General features: G+C 60.7%; 2 protein-coding genes across 3 annotated transcripts in view; one reads left to right on the top strand and one right to left on the bottom strand.

The window, feature by feature from the left end:
- Positions 1 to 382: 382 nt before the first annotated feature.
- On the top strand, positions 383 to 1860 carry LOC112122207 (protein SCO2 homolog, mitochondrial). Of its 2 annotated transcripts, none has more exons than XM_026656402.1 (2): positions 383 to 432; positions 843 to 1860. In XM_026656402.1, exon 2 carries the CDS (start codon positions 854 to 856, stop codon positions 1841 to 1843), a length of 990 nt encoding a protein of 329 aa, XP_026512187.1. In that variant the 5' UTR covers positions 383 to 432; positions 843 to 853; the 3' UTR covers positions 1844 to 1860. The 2 variants fall into 2 exon arrangements, with proteins under 2 accessions (XP_026512187.1, XP_024076826.1); XM_024221058.2 differs by lacking the exon at positions 383 to 432 and adding an exon at positions 535 to 608.
- A 2008-nt stretch (positions 1861 to 3868) lies between these two features.
- The window catches only part of NCAPH2 (non-SMC condensin II complex subunit H2), a 27903-nt gene continuing 15699 nt past the window's right edge, over positions 3869 to 16072 (bottom strand). Inside the window, exons 6-21 of the mRNA XM_026656406.1 lie at positions 14917 to 14988; positions 14379 to 14458; positions 13338 to 13492; positions 12943 to 13038; positions 12427 to 12557; positions 12199 to 12270; positions 11840 to 11906; positions 10936 to 11043; positions 9092 to 9145; positions 8183 to 8253; positions 7761 to 7878; positions 7209 to 7274; positions 6166 to 6221; positions 5464 to 5565; positions 4530 to 4679; positions 3869 to 4209 (exon numbers count right to left, since the gene is read on the bottom strand). Coding sequence (XP_026512191.1) covers positions 4072 to 4209; positions 4530 to 4679; positions 5464 to 5565; positions 6166 to 6221; positions 7209 to 7274; positions 7761 to 7878; positions 8183 to 8253; positions 9092 to 9145; positions 10936 to 11043; positions 11840 to 11906; positions 12199 to 12270; positions 12427 to 12557; positions 12943 to 13038; positions 13338 to 13492; positions 14379 to 14458; positions 14917 to 14988 — 1536 coding nt within the window. The 3' untranslated portion in view covers positions 3869 to 4071. The remainder of the gene's footprint in view (positions 4210 to 4529; positions 4680 to 5463; positions 5566 to 6165; positions 6222 to 7208; positions 7275 to 7760; positions 7879 to 8182; positions 8254 to 9091; positions 9146 to 10935; positions 11044 to 11839; positions 11907 to 12198; positions 12271 to 12426; positions 12558 to 12942; positions 13039 to 13337; positions 13493 to 14378; positions 14459 to 14916; positions 14989 to 16072) is intronic.

The following is a 16072-nucleotide window of genomic DNA, read 5'->3' as shown; positions in this document are numbered from 1 at the left end:
GTGGGGCTCTGTGGGGGAGCTCCGTGGGGGGAGGGGAACCCCCCCAGGGGGGGGCGCCGTGGGGGGAGGGGGACACCCCCAGTGGGGGGGCTCCCTGCAGACGAGGGTCTTGCCCGTTTTCTGTGCCAGCAGCCTGGCCCCCGCAGCCCCCCCGCCTGCTGTACCGCGGCAGCAGCCCCGCGTCCCGCCGGCAGGTGGCAGCCACGCGCGCCCAGCGCTGTGCGGGCAGCGCCCCCTGCTGCCGGCAGACGGGAATCACACATCAGCCGCGGGGCCCAGAGCGCGGGCGGGCTGTACAACTGCGCATGCGTTGAGCGGGGCCCGCTGTGTGCGCGTTGGCGTTGGGGGATTCGTCACGGCACTTCCTCGTTTGGGCGCGTCGCGCACACGAGCGAATCTGCTGATGAGGAGAGACCGCGGCGTTCATACCAGGTGGGAGGGGAAGCCTAGTGTTGGGCTTGCGGGGGATGCGGGTTGGGAGTGAGGGGCCTGGGGGGGGGGATACCAGGGGCTGTGGGACATCAGCAGCACTGTGGGGAGCCCAGGGCTGCAATGGGAGGGGCGTGGCTAGAAGGCAGGAGCCTGGTCCATCCACAGAGCCGTGGGAGGTGAGGATCCCCCCATGGTCCAGGAGCCTTTTGCCTGAGCTCCAGCGTTACCAGCCTCCGCCTGCCATGAGGCTCTAGACTCAGTTGTTTCTCCCACATCTGTTCTGTGTCCTGGCTTCCCACAATCTCCCAGGGCTGGCGTGCAGGCCGCCCCCAATTCCCGCCTTGCAGAAGGGGACGGATGAGCCCAGCCTCAAAACACTAGTTACTTGAGGCTCTTTTTCGTCCTTTCAGCTTTGCCCAGGATGTTTCAGACCCTCCCGCTCCGGAGCCGCTGGCCCTTGGCTCCATGCGGTGCCCAGCAGCTCAGCCTCCAGGGGAGATCCTGGGCTTTCCGGGAACGTGCCCAGAGACGCCCTCCAGCCGGCTGCGCCAGGTGGCTCGTGTCGACAGCCAATAAAACAGTCTGGCCGTCACCCTGCTTAAAAGCCTGGGGAGTTGGCAGTAGCGGATACACCAAGCCTGCCAAGTGGTTCCCAGGTGCAGCAGCAGGGCCCCAGCAGCAGAGGTGGGCAGCACAGACCCTTTCCTGGAACAGGGTCAGCAGGAGACAGTTCTCCCAGGGGGCCCCGTCGAGCAGCGGCTCTGCCACACGGATACAGCTGAGGACTCGGCTGCTCATCACCTGCCTCTTTGGGGGGGCAGCCCTGGGCACGTGGCTCTACCTCCGCTCTGAAAAGGAACGGCAGCAGAAGCTGCAGCGCATCCAGGAGCTGAAGAAGGTGGCCATCGGCCAGGGGGACTTCCACCTGGTGGACCACACCGGGCAGCCCCGCTCCAAGGCCGATTTCTTGGGGCGGTGGGTGCTGCTCTACTTCGGCTTCACCCACTGCCCAGACATCTGCCCCGAGGAGCTGGAGAAGATGAGCCAGGTGGTGCGGCTGCTGGACCAGGAGCCCCAGCTGCCCCGGGTGCAGCCCGTCTTCATCACCGTGGACCCCGAGCGGGACGACGTGGCCGCTGTGGCCAAGTACGTGAAGGAGTTCCACCCGCGCCTGCTGGGGCTGACGGGCAGCCCGGAGCACGTGCGGGAGGCCGGCAAGGCCTATCGCGTGTACTACAGCGCTGGGCCCAGGGACGAGGACGAGGACTACATCGTCGACCACACGGTGATCATCTACCTGCTCAGCCCCGACGGGCTCTTCCTGGACTACTACAACCGGAGCAAGAGTGAGGTGCAGATCGTCCAGAGCATCAGGGGGCACATGGAGACCTACCAGACGCTCTTCAGCTGAACGCCACACGGCAATAAACGCCCGGCTTGCAGCCGGAGCAGAACGATGGGGCCTGATTCTCCTTTCCGCAGCCCAGCGCTGCTGCTCCGTGCTGAGCCTTGTGAAACAGGCAGCGGGAGGGGCCTTCTGCAACTGCAGGGGCCCGGCTCCCTCTGGGCCCAGTGGCCAGGGCCCCTTTCCCTACAGCCGCAGGGCCCCTGCTCCTCCTGGGCCCAGTGGCCAGGGCCCCTGCTCCTCCTAGGCCCGGTGGCCAGGGCCCCTTCCCCTACAGCCGCAGGGGCTCGGTTCTTCCTGGGCCTGGTGGCCAGTACCCCTTCCCCCACAGCCACAGGGGCTTGTCTCCTGCACCAGGTGGGCAGGACACACACACCCCCCACAGCCACAGGGGCTTGGTCCCTCCTGGGCCAGCTGGGCAGGATACCCCCTAAGCTGCACAGTGAGTGCTGTTCTCTAAACTGGCTGGACCAGGCCTGTCACCATCAGACCCAGCTCCTGCTCTGCAGCTCCCAGCCCAGCTTGCGGTGCTGCCATTCACCCCTAGCACGGGCAGAGCAGCCCAAATCCCCGAGTCTCCTAGAAAAGAGAACGGCGTGTGGGGCGCCTGAGCGGTTGTGGATGATGGAGCGCTGGCAGCAGCAGAGCGGCTGTGCCGTACATTGGGGGGGTTGGCTGGATGCAGCGCCATGGGCTGGAAGCTGTAGGCAGGGTGGTGGGGAGAGGTGGAAGCTGCACTGAACCTAAAGATTATTCAAAGCCATCCTGGGTGGATATTTAAGGGGGGCAGGGAGGTGGGTATTTCCCACCAAGTCTCCTGGGAGGAGCTGGCTGGTCTGTGGGGCTCAGCCCAGCCTGGGGAGCCAAGTCTCCCGCTGTCGAATCCACAACCTGGGGCCTCTAATGCCACCGATTAAAGGACTCAGCTCCTTCCACCAGCAAAAGGCCCAAAGGACACAAGGCCAGTTTGGGGCAGGTCCCAGGCCAGGCAAGTCCAGCGGCTCCCCCACCACCCCACGGCAGGCTCAGGCAGCACATTGTGGAGCCTGCGCTGTCACGCTGGGGGGAGAAGAGAGGCAGAGCAGCATGCGCCCCACACTCAGTCCATGGTGCGCCCGCCCGTACTTGGAACACTGGTTGCCCCTTCTCACCAAAGCTCTGTTAGAACAGGAAACGGTACAGAGAAGGGCAACAAAAATGGTTGGGGGCTGGAACAGCTTCCATATGAGGGGAGATTAGAAAGACTAGGACTGTTCAACTTGGAAAAGAGACGACTAAGGGGGGATACGATAAAGGCCTGTAAAATCATGAAGGGTGAGGAGAAAATGATCCAGGAAGTGTTAATTATCCCTTCACACAACACACAAACCAGGGGTCACCTAGCGATATTAATAGGCAGCAGGTTCAAAACAAACAAAAGGAAGTACTTCTTGTGCAGTCAGCCTGTGGAACTCACTGCTATGGGATGTTGTGAAGGCCAAAAGTATAACTGGGTTCAAGAACTAGGTAAATTCCTGGAGGACAGGTCCAGCAGTGGGTATTAGCCAAGCTGGTCAGGGACAACCCCATGCTCCGGGTGGCCCTAACCTCTGACTGACTGAAGCTGGGACAGGACAGGGGCTGGATCACACGATAAATTGCCCTGTTCTGTTCATCCCTCTGAAGCCTCAGACACAATCAGAAGACAGGCCACGGGGCTGGCTGGTCTAACCCCAGTCTTATGGCTGCCACAGGTGGGGGCAGGAGCCTCTGGCCCAGGCGCTGCCCATGCTGGCCGCTGAGGAAGGAATCACATGGAGCCATGTTTTTCTTTCACAGTTGCACGCTTTGGGGGAGAGAGGGAATAGGAAGGACGAGACAGGATCCGCCACTCCTGGCCTGTGAGCACTGGGGGTCAAAAGCTGGGCCCAGCTTGGGAATGGGGAGGGCCGTTTGTTTATAGCCTCTGGAGCCTGAGCCTGCCCTGCTCGCCTGGCGGCCCATGGCCCAATCCCCCTACCCCCTCCCCCCCTTCGCAGGGACAGCACTTCAAAGCCACACCCATGGTTTATTACTGCACAGGCTGTGCCAATGGAAAGAGACAGAGCAAAGGGAGAGGCAGAGGGGACAGCAGAGGCAGCGAAAGGGACAGGCTGTACAGGGCGTGCTGCCGGAGCTCAGTATATACACAAGGAATGGGCAGGAACGCAGCAGCCCCTGGGGGTGCCATGCACCCCAGAAAGCCAGGGGCACTGTCAGTTTGACACAGAGGGGGCCATGTAGGTGCGGAATCGCTCGTGCGCTCGCTCTTGGGTCAGGAGGCGCAGCCTCATGGTGTCCACCGCCTCCTCCAGGCCTGGCTGCTGGCTGATTTCCACCGTGTAGTCATTGGCCTGTAGGGGGGCAACAGCAGGGTTAGGGGACCGGCTAGGACTGGGGTCCAGGAGTGGGGGCAGGGGCTGTTGCTGGGGCACACCCCTGGTGAGGGGGCACAGGTCAGGGCCTGCAAAGTCGCACATGGGGGCAGCAATGCAGCTGCACGCAGGGACCCTGCGTAGTTGTGCTCAGCCAAGGGTAGAGGGCAGCAGCTTGCATGGGAGTTCCAACTGCAGGCAGCTCTGGGGGAGGCCGCCCGCCCCATGGCAGGGTGGAGGGGCTGATGGCTGTCCGTGGGGAGCAGGGTACCTGAGGCAGCTTGAGCCCAGACACTCACCAGCTGTAGCGAGGCCAGCATGGAGCGACACACCTCGAAGGCCGGCTTCCCCGCCACCAGGCTGGCGAAGGAGTGCCACTCGCCCAGCCGCCCACAGCTCGTCGCCAGCTGGTCCCCATAGCTGTGGATGTCGAAGGCGGCTCGCTCCTCCTGCGCGGGAGAGGGGGAGTTAGACACTGCGCCCAGCACTGAGGGGCCAGGCCAAGCCCCACTCACCCATGGCCATTAGCAAACGCTGGCCAACTCCTGGGGGAGCGGATGACCCGGGCAGCCCCTGCCCTAAACCACGTTACAACTGTCACTGTCCGTCCACGGCTTAGGGGCACCGGCAGAGCTGTGGTGGGAGCCAAGGGCAGGATAGCAGGGGGGCTGCAGGTTGGGTTTGAGGGGCACCGGCAGAGCTATGGGGAAAGCCCAGGCTGGGGGGCACCGGCAGATGTCAGAGGTGCCCTCAGACTGGCAGAGGGGGCTATGGGCCAGGATTAGGTGAGCAGCAACAGTGCTGGGAGCCGCCCATCCCTGGGCTCTTGCTCTAGGTTATGCCACCGTTCATTCCCCAAGCAGCAGCTAATCACAGACACGCTCCGCCTCTAGTGCAGCAGGGGGTGGCAGCGCCTTTAAGTCAACAGGGTAAGACAGCTGCCCGCCAGGGAGCGGGACCCAGGTCATGGGCTTCCCTGCAGGGAGCAGAGTACCAGGCTGAGAGCTCTGGCCAAAGCTGCACAGAGCCTGGGGAGACGGGGATGTGGTCTCAAGCCTCACTTCAGCAACACCCTGCGTGCCCCACTGCCAGTGGCCCAGCCACTCTTGCTCCCAGCCCTCTGCTGTGCACTCCACCCACCCCTGGGGCTCATCCCTGCAGAGAGCCCGGCCCGTGCGCTGCCCGGAACAGCTCCCCCCCAGCCGGGGACAGGTTCCCCTGCTCCAGCCTCACCTGCTCCTGCAGCTTGGGTTCTATCTTGTCCTCCCAGTCACGGATACGCTGGGACAGCACCGTCTCACGGGCATACTTCTGGGAGTTGGCAATGAACAGCTCCTGGGGATGGAGAGATGGGGGATCAGGGGGGCAGATTCCAGCCCCCACCCCAGCTCTGCCTCACTCCCACCTCCCCACCGGGCTCAGGGGAACATTGAAATGGAGACGTGGGCAGGGGTCACTCGTGCCCGCGTTTCCAGACGTGGCCGCTCCCCACACCTGAGGCAGGGGCGCGGTCCCCTGGCTGCAATGGGAGTGGTGGTGCTCACCCCTCCAGCGCTGAGGGCCCACCCCACGGAGCAGCCGGGCAGCTCCCGCTCTCCGCTGGAGAGCTCAGGCCTGGCCCTCTAAGGGCACAGGCTAGAAATGGAGGATCAGACCGCTAAAAGGCTGAGAGAATCCAATGCTGTCCCTGGCCCAGCTGGGTCGAGGCTTTCCAACCTGCTAACAAGTCCAGCCTGCCCCCCACCATCCCTCTTGTTCCTGGGCTGGGAGGGAATGAACATTTACAGGCATCTCTGGAAAGCTACAGCCCTTAGCTGCAGCATCAGAAGGGCACGGCTGCCCAGGCAGCAAGAAGGGCCAATGGGCAGGTGGCGCTGCAGAGCCAGGCTCAGGCAGAGAGGCTCTGCGCCAACCCCCCAGGGGATGGGTACGTACCACGTTTCTCCTCACCAGCTCCTCATAGCTCAGGGAGTCAGGGATCGCGCAGGGGCCTGAAAGCGAAGGGGAAGCTACAGCTGAGAGCAGCATGGCGCTGCCGCTCCGAGACAGCGCAAGTCATCACGGATACCCTGCCAACCCACTAACAGGGACATGACTTCTCCAGTGCCATGGGGCTCACTGTCCCCGGGAAGCACATGGAGCTTGCTACTTGAGCAGCTGGGTACGCGCAAACGTGTATGCGTGCACATGTTCAGGGCTGGGGAGACACACCACTCTCCTAACATAGGCAGCTTTTGATGAACCCACAGGCCAGATGGGGCTGGTGCAGCCAACCACATCTCTGGGGCCCTACCAAATTCACAGCCGTGAAAAACACGTCATGGGCCAGACCTCTACCGTGAAATCTAGCTTTGGAGGGAAGGGGCAGGGCTGGGGGCACCCCACCCAGGGGTTCCTACCTTTCACTGGGCTCCAGCTGCTGGTCCGCCAGGCTGGGGAGGAATGGGACTTCCCCGGCACAGCCACTCTGGGGGAAGGCAGGGGCGGGGGCGTGGGCAGAGATCAGACCCATCTCTGAAGGCAGTGCAGAAGTGGGGGTGGCAATCCCACGACCCCTTTACAACAGTTTTGCGATACCCCATCCCCCAAGATCCCTTTTTGGATTGAGACCCCCACGGTTACAACACCCTGAAGTTTCAGATGTAAACATCTGAAAACATTAAATTGACCAATTTTAAAACCCTCTGACCATGAAACTGACTAAAATGGACTGTGAATTTGGTAGAGCTCTACTCATCTCTAACATAACTGCAACCCATGGAGACTACAGGTCCCAGCATGCAGTGCTCCATTGCAAGATGGAGCACTGCGTGCTGGGACACGTAGTCCACAGGTGCCCAGCTATGGTAACGCCCACTCTATGTTACGCATCCTTGCTGAGCTCCCAGGCTCAGGCACGTTGCCAGCACAGGCCCCTCAGGGTAAATGAGGCTGCGCCTGTCTGGGACAAGAAAGGGGATCTGCTGGGACTACGTTACCCAGGTCGCCCTCAGCCAGCTGCTCCAGGGCCTCCGGGTGGATGTCCTCCTGCTCCAGGAAGTCATCTGCAGAAGGAGAAAGGACTCTGGCCAAGGGTTCGTGGGAAAGTTCCCGCCCAGACGTTGAGTCCTGCTTAGCGCAGAGCCGCCGAGCCAAGGGGAGCCGGGATTGTGGGGAGTCCCTGCAGCCTGCTCGGTCCGTGGCCCACCCAAGAGAGGACAAAGTCGTCACACAGCAGCTGCCCTGGGCCTGGAAATCCTGCGCTGGCTTCCAAGGGGCAGAGAGGGACACAGCGCCTGCCTGTCTAGCTCAGGTATGGCCCAGCTCAGCAGGTCAGAGCAGACACTGTCCGGCAGCCGCAACAGCCCCACCCCCAATTTTCACTCCAGTTTCTAGCAGGGTTGGCCAACGTAGCAAATGTCACCCCTCTGATGGGCACGAACTGGCCCAGACCTCCTGGAGCAGGAGTGAGGAACAGTGGCCAGGATCCCGTGCCCAGGGCGGCAGTGATGGTACACAGACTGCCCCAGTTCCGAGGCTTTCGGGAGTACCTGCCCCCCCGTCGTGGTCCAGGTAGTCGTCCATTCGCTCCTCCTCCACGGCATTCAGCTCCTCCTCGGCCTCCTCCAGCAGCTCCTCCTCCTGCAGATGCTTCCCCAGCAGCAGCCCCTGGGAGAGGGAACAGGCCTGGCCATCACCGCTGGTCTCCGTGCGAGTGCCTGCCTGCCACCAGCCGGCAGTTGTCCTCAGGATTTACATCCCCATGGCACCCCGGGCCCCTGAGCAGTACGTGCTGGATGGGGCTGCCCACGTGGTCCCTGCCCTAGGAAAGGTGCCCTAGCCACTGGCCAATCCCTGTGGCTGCCCAAGTGCCACCCAGACCCGGGCGCTCACAGGAACCTGCCCCTTTCTGCAGGCAGACCGAGGGCACCTCCACATTCACACTCGTGCCCCAGCGTCGCTGCTGCCTCACCATTCTCCTCTGCAGCTTCCTCTGCACGGCCATCCGCTCCTTCAGCTGCTTCCAGTACAGAACCTCCAGATCTGCCAAGACACAGTGGGAGCATGGGAACTGCCCTGCCAGGCAGAGACGGACGGAGCCAGGCTGCATGGCATGGACGCCCGGCACGACTCCTGCCCGCGGGCTCTAGGCACAGCCCTGGCTTGGCTGCAGTCACAAACTGGCTGGGCTCCACCCTTGCCCCCGAGGGAAGGAAGAGCTCCAGGACAGGCACATACAGCCAAAGCCCTGGGGCGGGAGCTGCTGCTAACCAATGGGGCATGCAGTTCCCATCCCCCTGCAGTGAGGCAGCAGGCTGGGCATCCCGCCCCAACCAGTTTGGCCCAGTGCTCCCTGGGGTGGGGACATGTGTGTCCAGGTGGGAAGAGGGCTCAAAGCACATTCTTCCCCCAACCCTCCACCTCACCGCCTGGATCTCCCGCCACATGGGAGCCGAGGGCTGGTACATGCTAGAAAAGTGCGTCGACCGAGTTACATCACTTGGGGGTGTGAAAATCCACATGCCAGATGGACGCAGCGAAGCCGACCTAAGTCCCCGTGTAGACAGGCTCTTCCGTCGGTCTAGCTCCCACCTTTCAAGAAGGCGGATTGGCCCTGTCAATGGGAGAACCCCTCCCGTCAGCGTAGCTAGTGTCTACACTGCAGTGTGCCGCCAGAGCGTTTCCAGTGTAGACAAGCCGGGAGGAACGCTCTGGGGCTGGGACAGCGCTGACGCACTCTTTGGTTTCCCTCTGCGGGGCTCCGTGAAAAGCAGGCTCCAGAGGCGTTTGGGTGTGGGAGGGGAGGGGCGTTTATGGCAAGCAGAGTGGGCAGCAAAGGGATGTTGCCTCTCGCGCACATCACCAGCCACATCCCTCTCACCAGCGAACGTTGGCCCTTTCTTCTTGGTTCTTCTGCTGTCGGCTCTGTCGTTCTCTGGGGAGAGACCAGAAACGGGTGACATTAGACAGCCGGGTTCTGCGGGGATAGCCCTGTCAGTCGGACACCAGCCAGCAGATTATTGGGGGCAGGAGTGGGATTAAGGACAGATGCGTGGCTGACCCAGTGCTTTGGGCACCGGCCGAGGATTGAGGTGACCTGGGTTCAAGTTCCTGCTCTTCCTGACTCCCTGGGTCTCCTAGGGTGAGTCACGTTGTCTCTGGGTCTCAGTCCTCAGGTGTCCAGCAGGGAGGATACCCTGCCAGGCCTCTCGGGGATGGGGAGGAGCAATATATTACAGATGGCAAGGCTCTGAAACTACAGCAATAGGGCCCAGATAAGATGGACAAACACACGGATGCTGGATGATGATGCCACCTCCTCTCAAAGAGCCCTGTGGCCATGCAAGCTACTTTACCAGCCCTGGTACCACAACACGGTTACAGGGTTACCAGAACCTGCTCTGGAGAGGCAGGGCAGCCTAAGGAGGCCTGCGCCACTGGGGAAAAAGCAGCGAGAGGACCTGATAGAGGGATGCAAACAAGTGGGTTAGGGACGGTCACATCAGACACTGCTCTCTGCTCTCTCATGATACCCGAGCAAAGGGCAGCCACTGATGAGAGGAAACGCCATGTGCCGCGCTCAGTCCTCTCGTAGCAGTGACCTTACTGAGCTCAGAAAGGACCAGACGTGTATCTGTAGATGAGAACACCCACAATTCTATTAGGCAGGGAACAACATATAAGGAATAGAAACCAGAGTAATTGAGAGGTGTTGGGAAAAACCGTCCCCTACAGGCAGGTCCCATGAGCTCTGCGCCCCGGCAGCGGAACAGGGCTCCAGAGAATGAGTTTTCATTTTTAGGAAGCTTGTGGGCCCTCAGCTTTAGAGAAAACCTTGACAACGTGAACCACGCATAACTGATGCAGCTATATCTGCCTGAGTCTGCAGACAGTCTGAACCAATAGCTCTGCGCCATTCCTCCAGTTAGACCGACTCGGAATCACGATGACTACACTTTACATGTCAGCACCACTAAGTGTTTCACTGCCGATCATTTTGGCAAGACCGCCCAACTAGAATGGCCTATCCCATGATTTCAAACCCCCTCCCCAGGCTTGCAAGCCACCACCTTTTCCCCTGCCAGTCTCCACAGTGCAGTTCTACGCTGGGCAATGCAAGAGTCTCTGGTGTGTGTGGACCTGAGGTGGGGGGACGGCCTGAACTAAATGGAATTTGTTATCACAATAGGCTGACGGGGCCACTCTGCCTTTCAACGTCCATCACCCAGCTGGGAATTTCCCAGTCTGCTGCCCCGGGCAGCATATTCTGTTCTGGGGTTTCCTGTCCCTTCCTGAATGCAGCTGGGGCGGGTTATTGGGCTGGATGGGAGTCCTGTGATCCACACCAAATGGCAGGCAGGAGACGGGCTGAGTACAAGGGCCACCGAACCGCGGGCGGGCGCTGTGGTCCCATGTGACTAGAACAAGGGGAGTCCCCAGGACAGAGTCCAGACACCAGCCGCTATGAGCATTGGCCTGCTTAACCCAGGGTTGTGAGTTCAATCCTTGAGGGGGCCATTTAGGGAACTAGGGTAAAAGTCTGTCTGGGGATGAGTCCTGCTTTGAGCAGGGGTTTGGACTAGATGACTTCCTGAGGTCTCTTCAACACTGATTCTATGATGCTGAGGCTGGAGGAGTCGAGAGGCCACGTCTCTTGGCAGAGAAGGGCCCTGCCAGGGAGCAGGCTGCAGGGTAGGGGAGCAGAGCTGGAGCGAAGATACTCACGGCTTGCAGAAAACCACTTCATGAAGTCCTGCAGCTTCCTGGGTGCCCGCCTCTTCCGCTTGCTGCCGGGCACGTCGTCCAGGTCACTCGGCACCGTGAAGGGTCTGCCTGGAGCCAGGTGCAGAGAAGGGAGTGAGCTGCAGTCACAGTGGGTGGGGAAAGGAAGGAAGCAGGGGGGGCTCTGCCAGTCTCTGCACCAGCAGCCACCAGCACCGGGCGCAGGTTCCAGGGAGACCCCTGGGCGGCCGGGTGGGCATTAGCAGCCACTGACGCCCAGCCACACAGTCACATGCCGCAGGACTCAGGACAAGGCCTGTAAGCGTAGTCCCCGCCGGATCTGCCTTCCACTTCAGAGGCAGCTCCGCACTCTTTTGCACTGGAAGACGCGCTGCTGGGGCCTGACACCACCCCTCTTCCCAGCACGGAGCAATCCTGCAAGCGCCTGGGGAGGCGGGTTTGGGGCTGGCCAGGAAGGAGGAAGGCCCCTTTGCTTTACAGCATCAGGGTGTCAAAGCCTGGGCTGCAGCCGCTCTCTCTGTCAGTGCAGGGGCTCTTCCCAGAGAGGCCACCGGGCCCAGCAGGCAACGCAGGCTGGGTGCTCCGGTCCAGACAGGCAGGGACCCACTCTCTCCGGGTCGCACGGCTCAACTCAGGATGGGGGCAGCCACATTCACTCCACTAGCCACCCCCCATCTAGAGGCAATGGTAGTTTGCTCCATGGACAGCAGGAGGCTTTAAGATGGGGGCTTCCCTGCTCACAGCACACGCGCCCTTCCAGTGGTTCCTGCTTCCTGGAGCTAAACACCCAGGCTAGGATATCATCCCAGGCCCTGCTATGGTCAAGCAGCTGCTAAACCCCGGAGAGCAGCCAGGCCAAGTCACCCGTCAGCAGGCCCCTCGTTACCTTTCTTAAAGGGCTTATCCTCAGAGTCGTCAAAGGGGTCAAGGCTTCGCCACGGATCCAGCATCTCCTGGCACAGAACGTGAGTGAACGGTGAATGGGGCAGCTTGGTGGCCAGACTCAGTTCCCACTCGATTCCCCACTGCAGTCCCCCTCCCTGAGCAGGCAGGGAGCACCCCGTTCAGGACCCACAGCGATGAGCTCTAGGGCCTGTGCCCACTGGGAGCTGCTCCCTGCCATACACAGTGCAGTGGGGAAGCTCCCAGATCACCAGCCTCCACCTGAGTTACTATCTGGGAACTGCTCTCATTCCCAAAGGGACTCTGCTGCCCCTCGGGATGTGTCCTTACGACCGCTCTCACCTTTATGTGGGCGCTGGGCTCCACGGCCGGGGCCCGTTCCCGCAGCATGTACCCCTTGCCCTCAAGCGCACTCTAGCAGGCAGAGAACAAGGCAGTTAGTTTCCTGAAGCATCGTACAGAGGTGAGACTGATCAGTTGGGCCTATGGGGACCCCTGGCTGCTGGACAGGAGTGAGTGCGGCAGCCCCACCTCCCCATGCTGCCCCCACGACGACCGCCCTACTCCTACCTTCTGCTGCTGAATGTGCTCGACAGCAGCAGGACTGGTCTCCACGCCCCCTTCTGGGGCATCAGGCAAGAAATCGCCTCCTCCTCCTGCATCGTCATCGTCATCACCACGCCCCTCTGGTGCCACAGCGCCTACCGGAGAGGGGCACAGTCACTCCTGGTGAGGCGATTTCCTTTTCCATCCGTGGGGCCACAACCAGCATAGGAACAGCCCCTGGGAAGCCATCCATCCTCCTCCCTCCCTGCTCCCGAGAGGGAACCTCTCCTTCAATTCTGAAAACCAGCCCCCCTTTGAAGGCTGCAGCTCTTGAGAGAACAAGACTGGGTTTCGTTCATAACATAGGCTCCGACACCCCGCACAGCACAGGGCTGCCAGTGCCAGGGAGAACTCGAGCTGCCCCATTGACCCCTGTGGTTGGGAACCGGCCTGCTGGGGGCCCATGCTATGGGGGTGCCACCCTAACCAAAGCCCGCCAGCACCCCAGATCTCACACAGCAAACTGGCCACATATCTCACCTTCATTTTCAGAGAAGTTCAAGACTGGGATAGGCGTCTCACAGGCACTGACCTCCATGGGCGCGTTTCCAGACCCCGGGGTGGCAGTCTGCCCTTCTGGCAGGGATGAGGCAGAATCGGGGGAGAGGGAGAGACTTGTTAATGATGTCCCCCAAGCATTACCCCATTGGGGTCTCAGCCCTTGGTTCTCTGAGGACCCCCCTTGAATAGCTGCTGGTTTGGTGACCAAGGCTCACTCCAGCCAGCCATAAACAAGACTGGCTTGTATAGCCAGCTTCCCCCGTACCCCTCAAGTCGGCCTCTCCGATGGACTCTGTATCTCCCACATCCCCTCCCAGGAGGTCTTTGGAGTGGCTTTGGGAGGGTAAGGGGAGATCCCCAGCCCAATCCTTCACCTGTAGCGCTGCCAAGGTCCCCAGCCTGGTGTCTTGCTTGGAAGCACTGCGTGGGTGAGAGGCCCGCCAGCTCCAGCATGAAGGCTCCGTTGGCGTGAGGGGTGCACGTGTTCATGCGGAAATCCTTCCGGCTGGCCAGGATCTCCCCCTTCCGGCTGAGAGGAGAAAGAGCGGCGTTAGAACGGCTCTGACCCAGCACCATCGCTGGTTTCCAGGGTGCAGCCAGAGCATGGGTTCGTAAAAGGTCGCGTGGGGCGCCAGGAAGAAGGGAAAGAGACCCAGACCTGGGAGAGACCCGCTGCGTCCCATTGAGCCCAGCCACATCCCCAAGCCAGCATAGAATGGGACTTCTTGTTGGCTCAGATCCTAGTGGGGGGGGGGGGGTACATAAGGGAGACCAAGATCTCCTTGTCTCCAGGCTGGCCACGCTCTTCTAAGCGGCACAGGCTGGTGTCACATCCCCCTGTTGTTTAGCCAGACAGGGCAGGTTTAGCTCCGCTCATCTCTTCCTAAATCTCTCCCTCTGCACCCCAAACGCTTTGTTGCTCTCTGAACTGCCCCCGCCCCTGCACAGACCCCCCCTTTCCAATACAATGGGGCCAGAGCTGAGTGCAGGATCCCAGCTAGGATCTCCCCGGAGCCAGGCAAAGGGGGGCTACCCTCTCCCTGCTCCAGCACACAAGGCCTCTATCAGCCCAGGCTCATGGTGGCCCATCTCATCTCATGTCGGATTGGCTTCTCACTCTCCCGCCTCCATTCCTGACGGTCCCTGGCTGATCCCCAGGCTTGTCCTTCCATGATTGTTCTTCCCCCAGTTGCGTTTCCCATGAGGAACCTCACACAATGTCCTGCCCACATCTCTGAACTCACTGGAGCCCTCTGGATTATTTCCCTCCCCCTGCTGTTCTCCCTCCTCTAGCTCGTTAATGAAGATGTTGAGCAGGGCCAGACCCGAACACTAATGGTGAGAAAATCCAAGAGAGACAGAAAGCAGATGGCAGGAGAGGAGTGACTGAAAGGCATTACGAGAGAAGCCTTTACCTGAACAGGGGGTTGTCCTTCTTTTCTGTCTCTTCTGGGGGTACCAGGGCCATCGGAGTCAAGGGGACAATGTTCACAGTCTGCAAAGATAGGACAGCATGATCCCAGCTGCCCATCGCAGGAAGAGAGGGGCCTGGCTGCACTCCACAGACAGGGCCCTTGCAGCCGGGAAGACGCATTCACACATACAGAGAGCTTTTTCATCTGCTTCTCAGGGCTATCAGGGCAGGCTGGGCGCTGGGCAGCACCGTCCTGCCAGGGTACAAACACCAGCTCTCACCAGCCAGATGGCAGCCATTGGTACCCAGGGTGTGTCACCACTTGCTGAGGAGGGTTCTGGCTGCAGGAATGCCTGGAAAGACTCCCTCGCTGGCAGAGGTCTCCCCTAACAGCACTGCTCAGTTAGAGGGGGTGGTGGGGTGAGCAAGCTGGCACATTGGACACAGCAGACTCTAGTCTCGGAAACCCCCTGATCAGGAGGCAGAAGGGACATGAGCGGGGCAAGGAGGGCATGAAGGACGGGGACCGCGTCACTTACATTAGGCTGGTGATCTTTCTTCATGTCCACGCTCACCACGTTGGTGTCCTTGATGTCATCCAATGAGAGGAACTGCAGAGAGCGAGCAGTAAGATGGAGCACTTCACACAGAGAGCTGTCTCTCTTTGACATGCCGTACAGACACACTCTGCTGATCCCCACAGCACCCCCGATGGCAGGTCAGGGTCTCCGGGCCACGGGGGAGGGAAGTGACATGCCCAAGGTCATGGAGTGACTCCTGGCCCCGGGCTCAGTCTACCCTGATCCAAACAAGAACAGTTCTGCAGCTCTGCATCTGAACCCGGGACTGAGGAGAGGAGGCAGAGAGCCAGTGGGAGCTCTCCAAGCGGTGCACAGGGACCATGGGCTCCCAGATACTTGGTGGCAAACTCCTTCCAATGCAAGCTGGCCTCTTAGCAGAAATGCCTTAGAACATGGTGGCCAGTGAGTTTGGGGATAGCAGTAGAATTCACCGATACACTGTTATCTGTATAGAGGCAGTGTGACACACACACAGTGCACTGAGCCTGGGCGCCTCAAAGGCCCTGAGAAATGTCCCTAGCTCCCAGGGGCCTTGGAGCTGGGAACCTTTCATCTCCACAATCACCACAGGGCAGCCCCTGCTCCCCCGAGGGCGGCACGCCAGGCTCCCACAAGCAGTGCTGCTGGTTAGCCATTACAGCTATATGGTGCACCTGCTAAAGGCTCTCCCAGCCCTCAGTATGGCCAGGCAAGCATTCACACCCCCTTCAGCTGACAGCCCTCCACCTCCTGGGACAGAGAGAGCCATGGAGGTCAAGCGTTTAGTCTCTGGGGTGGAGCTGGAGGACTGGGGAGGCTGAGGGCTCTGTCCCATGAGGTGAAGGGGTGGAATGCTATAAGGCTACACTTATGGTGGCGTGTAGAGTACAGATACTGCACGCCCAGCTAGCCGCATAGACACGTTTTAGGCAAGTAGAATACAGTCCCCCACAGGCCTGACCCCCAGGGTATAAACACGCCCAAGCAGGGCCTCCCACGTCTACACTGCTACTTTTAGCAGTAGTGTGTCCCACTGCCTCCTCACTGCAGAAGCCTTTCCCCGCCATGGTAAAAAGTTCTGCCAGCAGGGAAAAGCCCCGGCAGGTCCCTGCTGCCTCCCCACTGCAGGAGCCTT

This window comes from Terrapene carolina, unplaced genomic scaffold, assembly GCF_002925995.2.
Source record: "Terrapene carolina triunguis isolate 2854851 unplaced genomic scaffold, T_m_triunguis-2.0 Scaffold230, whole genome shotgun sequence".
NCBI lineage: Eukaryota > Metazoa > Chordata > Testudines > Emydidae > Terrapene > Terrapene triunguis.
Note: the sequence above shows the minus strand (reverse complement) of the source record. Positions and strands in the feature narration are given on the sequence as shown.